The sequence below is a fragment of the Terrapene carolina genome, unplaced genomic scaffold, assembly GCF_002925995.2.
Source record: "Terrapene carolina triunguis isolate 2854851 unplaced genomic scaffold, T_m_triunguis-2.0 Scaffold612, whole genome shotgun sequence".
Lineage (NCBI taxonomy): Eukaryota > Metazoa > Chordata > Testudines > Emydidae > Terrapene > Terrapene triunguis.
Window position 1 is genome coordinate 1950145 of NW_020664963.1, and position 7610 is coordinate 1957754.

The following is a 7610-nucleotide window of genomic DNA, read 5'->3' on the forward strand; positions in this document are numbered from 1 at the left end:
CTGCTGCCCGGGTTGCATCCCAGAATTGGGGAAATCTGCCTCCCGCGGTGCCATGCGGATGTGACATCCTGACTCGGCACCAGGACGCCACCCAGTGCTAGTCACCAGCCCCCCCTGCACCCCGGAGGGTGCTGGGATGGGGACCCCAGTGCATAACGAGGGGCAGGTCATTGTGATAAGTGCGAGCAGAGTATGTCCCAACCACCCTGCCATTGGTCAGGGCAAAGCTTCCCCTTTCGATGGGGCGTCGCCGCTTCTTGTGGGCCCGGATTATGAAATACTTAACGTCAGATATTTCTCTGCCACCAGTTCCCTCTTCTATTGACTCCCATGCAGCCAGGGGGAGGCCAGCTCTGCAGACAGCTGGATCGATTCTCCGGGGGAAACAGAGGCACCAGGATGAGGGTGAGTGGGAGAGCACAGGAGAAGGTGACTGGTATAATCCAGGCAGGGTTGTTCAGCAGTTTAGCTGGTAGAGAGGAACGGTAGGAAATGCACCAAAGAGGAGTTCAGACAAGGCTCTTCTCTCCCCTAGGCTCCAAAGCTTTGTACAAAGAAGATGGGTGTTGCTTTACAGGGGGGGAAACTGAGGCAAACAAAACTGAAGCCGCCTACAAGAGGTCAGTGGTAGAGCCAGGACTAGAATCTAGGGCTTGTGAATCCCAGCCATGCCCCCCCCCATCCCTTGTTCAAGGATACTTGGCTCTTAGATGGTGCCCACTAGCTGCAAAGACCTGAGAGCTGGGGCGTTCAGAGCTGTGATGATTCTCTCGTGGGCACTCCAGCAGCAAAGACCTGCTCCAAAGGCCTCAGGGGAAAGCCTCAATTGCTATTGAAGTCTCCTGATGCAAATGTGGGGTTGTTTTGCTGGGGGTGTGGGCTCTGGGGTGGGGCCAGGGATGAGGAGTTTAGGGTGCAGGCTGCCCCAGGGCTGGAGTCAGAGGACTCCTCCCAGCCCTCTCCCTGCTAGCAGCAGATCCGGGGCCAGGGCCGAGGCGCCTGTCCTTCCCAGCGGCAGGAGCTCCGGGGCCGGGGGAGAGGCCCGTGGCAGCCTTGCGCGCCCCAACTTGCTCCGCTACCCTCCCCAGTCCCCGCCCACCTCCGACCTCTCTTCTCTCCAAGCCCCTGTGGCTATCCGCCTGTGTGGCCCTCGGCCGTACAGCTTAGAGGGAACTTAGCTGGAGGGTCCCAGCTGAAGTGAAGTCGGGACCCAGGGGCCGAGCCCTATCGCTTTGCAGTGTAGACGCAGCCCCGCTTGACTCCGGTCCTGGGAGTCAGACGGAAGTATCCCACAATTCCACGGGACAACTTCCTTAGTCCTCTCTCGGCCACAGCTCAGGTCAGCATGGGCCCGTTCTCTTCTGACCACATGCACTATCAGAGAGCTGCCTGGGTTGGCAGCGGAGAGCGAACCCAGCAAGCCTTTTGCAAAGCCAGCTGCTTCCTGCTCATGGGCAGGGCGGGCAGGAAAGTTTTCCCATGGGCCCTAGGGATAGTGTGGCCATATTGTGGGATGCTAGGGGGTCTGCAGGCTGCAGTGTGGACACCAGATCCCCAGGTTTCAGCCTGGGTTAGAAAAGCCCTTCGGTTAAAATACCACATAGACGCCCAAGCTCAGGGTTCCCAACACGGCTCGGCTGAGTGGAGTCCCACTAACCCTGGGCTTACACTGCAGTGTAGATGTACCCTTAGGAGCAGGGGAAGTTTGGCAGCACAATCCCCGGGATTGGCAAGCATTCAAAGTGCTCTAAACTCCACCCGCCTGGGCAGAGCGCCTGGACGTTTGGTGTGGCACATCGGTGTCTGGGGCATTGCCAGGGTCACTCGGGCAAGGGGATCCCTTACAAAACGCTCTGCTTTACATGAACGACTAGCAGACCAGCTCGAAAATGGCTGGGCCACGGCTGGGGCAAAGAGAAACTCGGGGGAGGGGGGAAAAGCTAGGGTGATGCCACTACCATGAGGCCATTTAAATACTGTATGCTATGTGACAGAGCGACACTGGCACCCTCTAGTGGCCGCAGCCTTCAACGAGGACGAGCCCTGAAATCACTGTAGCGGGGGTGAGTCGCCCACAGGGGGTCCGTGCTGTGCTGGTCTCATGTTCCCATCTCACACCCACCTCCCCCTTTCGCCCCTCCTGCCAGCAATGAAGACAAGGATGGGTCCAGGCCTCCTGCTGCTGATTTTCCTCTTGCCGGCCTGCCTGGCTGCGGCCGGAAGAGAGACGCCCTACGAGAAGTTCCAACGGCAGCATGTCGACACCTCCGGGAGCTGGGAGCCCGACCCCAACCGCTACTGCAATCTCATGATGCCACGGAGGAACATGACAGTGTTCAACTGCAAAGATCTCAACAGCTTCGTCCACGGGGCGCTGGCGATGATAACCGCTGTCTGCGGCTCAGGGGGAACACAGCATCACGGGAACTTTTACTACAGCAACTCTCCCTTCCAGGTCACGGACTGCCAGACAACGGGAGCGTCCCACTGGCCCCACTGCGTTTACAGGGGAGATGTCCACAGTAAGAGAATTTGTGTCGCCTGCAAAAATGGGCAGCCTGTGCACTACGCCCGGCCGTCAGTGTGCAGCGGCCCGTGAGCCATGGGGCAGACATGGAGCCCTGCAGCTCCCCTGGGCTTTGGCAATGCTGGCAGCCCTGCACACCCGTAGCTGCCGGACGCCGTCACCACCCTCCTCCCCAACAGAGTATTTCGGCACCTCATTGGGGACAGCAACAAAGGCTGTTATTCCTTTTTCTATGGCAAATTATAACTGCCCCCTCCCCAGCCTGCCCCCGCTGCTGCCCCCTAGTGCCCATATACAGTATAGCTGCCCCTTCCCCGCCCCCACCCTCTGCTGCCCCTAGTGCCCATCATACCGTATAGCCTCCCCTTCCCCACCCCCACCCTCTGCTGCCCCCTACTGCCCATTATACAGTACAGCCGCCCCTTCCCTGCCCCCACCCTCTGCTCCCCCTAGTGCCCATTATATAGTATGGGCACCTTTTCCTCATCCTTTATCCATGGAGGGTGAGGCGGAGAGGGGTCAAAGTGCAGAGGAGATGTTACCAGGTTGAGCCCTGGATACTGTTTTCTCTTGCTTCTTCCTGCAGTAAAATACTTTTTGCAAGTGCAGAATGGCTGGGGGGGTGTTTGTGGGGGATTTGCTATAGGCAAGACAGCACTCTCTGTTTCCAGTGCTTCAGTAGCAGCAGACAAACATGACTGTCTTGCTCAAAAGGGGTGGGGGATGGGACATGGGGCCTTTCTCCTCTAGGGGGCACCAGCTGCCATCCGGCCCCAGGGCAGGTACTGGCTGGCTCAGGGGGCGGGGAATGGGATATGGGGCCTTTCTTCACGGGAGGCTGGTTTCAAACAATTTTCCTTTCCCATGCGACGCCAGTGGGAGACAGCACGTGGGGAAAGCTGGGTGTGAAAATCTCCCGACACGGTGCAAATCCCCTTGGGTTTGATGTCTCACATAAAATACACCCGATACACAGGGACAAACCAAAGCAGCGGTGCCCAGGCAGGGCTGCAGCATGTGGAGACACCCTCAGCCCTGGGAGAGGGTCGTCAAAGCTGGGAAATTCATGGCAAGCCGCCAAACGGCCCATGAAAGATGTGAACACCTGACCCCGCACTTCACAAGCCCAGGGCAGGAACCCCTGGGCTACAGGATTAAGTGTGTTGTTTTTCTTCATTAAACCCCCATTTCCTTCCCCCCCCCTTGCATCTACTCCACCTTCCCACTGGGGTTCTGGTTGGCTCCCGGCCGGGCCTGGTGGGGCTGCTCCAGATGGAGGGCTCTGAAAATAGGATCCTGTAGCAGCCAGCCCCCCTCACACACACACACTAGCCTCCTAGTCCAGATGTGTCAATTCCCAGATGGGTTTGGGGAGCATGAGCCAAGGAATTCATGGCCCAGGCCCCAAAGCACGGGGCTCCTGGCAGGATTTTAGCCCACAGCAGTGGAGGTCACCGCTAGGCCAGCCAGACCCTGGAAAGTGCTACCAAGTCCCCCCCAAATGAGCTATCTCTCTCATTCCTCTCTTAGGGGAGCTGGTGTCTGGGCAGAAAGACTTCTGGTGGTCCCTCCCGTCCGATGACAGGCACAATTGGGCTCTGTCGGATGCGGGTTAATTTCCTCCCATGACATTAAACAATCAGAGGTCACGGCTGCTTCTAACCAGGATTTGAACCCACGACCACACACGTGGTAAACAACGTGCACAGCCCAGGACATGGGAGCTCCCAGTGCTCGGCTTGATGGCTCTGTCCCAACCCGCTCGTGGCCTCTCCTGGTGCCAGAGGTGTTTCCTGTACCAACAGCCACAACCTTGCAATGGAGATACGCCGATGGTCTTTGTTCCCAGCTGCATGACTTTACATTTAGCCAGATCCAAACACACATTGCTTGCTTAGGCCCAGTTTACCAACAGATCCACATCATCCTCTAGCAGTGACCACCCTCCCCTTCATTAGTTACCATCCCCCGTCTTTGCTGCAAACTTGATCTGTTTTTTCCAGTCTGTTGATACAAACGGTCAATAGCCCAGGAGATCCACCTGGTCCATAGGAGGCCCAACCTGGCAAGAGGCGAGGGCCCGAACCCTGACATGGTCCGGGGGAGAGGAGGAAAAGTGTGGCCCCTAGATCTGGGCGTCAACACCCGCCACAACGGGGGCCCCGATCAGGTCGGGGTCTGGGCAGCGACCAGCACAACGGGGGCCCTGATCTTGGTTGGGGTCTGTGCAGCTGTGACCCTTAGCATCCCCGCATGCCACCTGGCAGAAGTCCCTCTGTTCTGTAACTCCTCTGAGGCCCAGCACACTCACTGCCCCTAACAGGGCGCTATCACAGTATTTCTCTGCGAGGCGTAACAAAGGAAAGCTGGTGACACACTGCTCGGTAACACCATGGCCTGACGTAGGCATGGACGGAGCACAGAGTTATGTGTTTGTGCCACACAGATGGTCCTCACACGTGTTGCGAGGACAGACTTGATCTACGAGTTCGTCCTGACACAGGAATGTGGCTTTACCGCTCTGCCTGAGGCCAGAGACTTGGGAGTTACATGCGTCTGAGTCAACAGGAAAAGCCAGCTGAGAGCCGGGTGAGGGAGCCAGGAGTGTGTCGGCTGATTGGAGAACTGTCAGCGGGGCAGAGGCCTTTATCTAGGGGTGCTTGTCTAAGAGCAACTGGACTATAAGGCACAGGGGAGACATCTCCTTTGTGCCCATCACTCCAAGGGGCTGGCTTTGTCCATACGGTGGATCCCCTGCCATGCGGGAGGGTGATGCTGAAAAGTTGCTTTGGGTTAGTGTGACCTGCCGGGGGAGGGGCAATCTGGAGAGCTGAAGACTCGTGTCCCCTTTTACCTGCCTCTGCCTGGGACGCCCGCAGGCTGCAGGGAGCAGCCGCTTCGCGTCTATGCATTAGGCAGTCCTGAGCCAAAGTTTCAAGTTCAGGAGCCTGCCTGCAGTGCCACAGCCGTCCACTGGTCCCCCCAGCATTGATTAACTCTTCCCAGCCCCGATTTTCCCCAGATGGTGCATTCTGCACCATACGGCCCTCTTCTGGGCAGCTCAGATATTGAAGATCCGTTCCCTCCCCCCTCCAGGGAGGGTCAAACCAAGTCTGTTATTTTAACTGGAGTTATCAAATGATTCACATTAAACACAGCACTGGATGGGTTCAGATTAAAGATAAAGCAAGTTGATTTACAGACTCAGTGAGAGCATTCAAGTGAGTTCGAGCATCGGTCATGAAAGTCAGGAAAGACAAGAGAAATGAAGATAAAACACTTCCCTGCAGCAAAAACTTAACAAGCTAGATTTGGTTGAAGGGAAAATCCTTCCCACATGGTCCCAGCAACTTGGCAAACCAGATCTCAGGTCAGGATCAACCCCCAAAGCCAAAAAGCTGGTCCCTTTGGCTTCTTAGGGGACTGAGAGATGATCTGGGGTGTTTTTGCCCCTCACTTTAATAGTCCAGTCACGCTCTGAAATGCAGTTTCTGGAGGGTTACCCCTAGTAAAGGTCATTCCCGCGGTGAGGACGGAGACACAGGGTCTCATGGTGACAAAGCCCCTGATCCTTGGCAAAGACAGGCTGTTTGACTAGTGAGGGCCCCTCAACTTGCTTACTCCTGACCAGAGTCATCGGCTTGTGCTTTGTCTTTGTGAACCCAGTTCAGCCTGCCCCCAGACTCGCCTGGCAAACACGTTGCAGTCATACTCTCAGCTCATGTTCATAACTCTGGCTATGCATTTCGTGCACAAATTCCACATGAATATTACCCATCAGGCTGTCATTACTCTTTAAATGCTACCTCGCATGGCATCCTTGGCATGGAGATTATGACAATAAGTGCAGGGTGTGAACACGGGGACTCAGGGTCACACTGAGGTGCTTAGCTACGGGTTTTCGCTGGCTGAAAGCAGGTTGAGTCACTAGGAAGTGAGGTTATACTTGTGGTTTATCTGTGACCATTTTCTGTCTCTATTCTCTCTGCTTTGTGGCACTTGAAGCTCTGTTCTTTAGTCCTAAACGTACCCTTGTTTTGTTAGAAATTCATCTCACTGCCCCTAACTGTCACAGTATTTCTCTGCAAGGCGCAGCAAAGGAAAACTGGTGACACACTGCTCAGTAACACCATGGCCTGACGTAGGCACAGAGGGTGCATAACGAGGTATGTGCCACACAGATAGTCCTCACACGTGTTTCAGGGACACACTTGATCTACAAGTTCGTCCTCATCACAGGAATGTGGCTTTACTACTCTGACTAAGGCCGGAGACTTAGGAAGTTACATGCGTCTGAGTCAACAGGAAAAGCCAGCTGAGAGCCGGGTGAGGGAGGCAGGAGGGTGTCGGCTGATTGGAGAACAGTCAGTGGGGCAGAGACCTTTACCTGCCTGTCTAAGGTCAGTTGGACTATAAGGAGAAGGGGAGAGATCGCCTTTCTGGCCACCACGTCGGGACATAGCAGCTGGGTCTCTCTGTAGCTTTGCACAGCGGGTCTCTAGCCACGTGGGAGAGGGACACCAAGAAGTCACATTAGGTAAGACTGGGAGCTTCGCTGTGGATTGTGGCCGGCTGAGGGCAGGTTGAGTCACTGGGGACGGAGGTTGTACGTGTGTTTTCTTTGTGACCATTTTAGCCTCTGGTCTCTCTGCTTCATGGCGCAGAAACTCTTTTCTTTAGTCAGGACTGGACCCTGGTTGGTTATAAATGCATCTCAGTGCTGTGATATTGAAGGGAGGGGTGGGTACCCAGTAGGGTTACCATATTTCAGCACGGAAAAAAGAGGACGGGAGGAGCCCCGCCCCCGTCCTGCCCTAGCCCCGCCCCCGTCCTGCCCTAGCCCCGCCCCTTCCACTCCCCGCCCCCCTCAGAACCCCAACCCTCCCCCTGCTCCTTGTTCCCTGACTGCCCCCTCCTGGGACCCCTGCCCCTAACTGCCCCCCAGGACTCCACCCCCTATCTAAGCCTCCCTGCCTCTTGTCCCCTGACTGCCCCAACCCTTAGCCACACCCCCACCCCCAGACAGACTCCTGGGACTCCCACGCCCCATCCAACCACTCCCCACCCCCTGACAGCCCCCCCC

The 7610-nt window shown here is 56.4% G+C and overlaps 1 protein-coding gene across 1 annotated transcript; it reads left to right on the forward strand.

Moving 5' to 3' along the window:
* The first annotated feature begins 390 nt into the window (after window positions 1–390).
* On the forward strand, window positions 391–2762 carry LOC112108954 (ribonuclease-like). Its single transcript, XM_024203276.1, has 2 exons — window positions 391–405; window positions 2148–2762. The coding sequence occupies exon 2, from the start codon at window positions 2150–2152 to the stop codon at window positions 2597–2599; it is 450 nt and encodes a 149-aa protein (XP_024059044.1). The 5' UTR covers window positions 391–405; window positions 2148–2149; the 3' UTR covers window positions 2600–2762.
* The last annotated feature ends 4848 nt before the right edge of the window (window positions 2763–7610 follow it).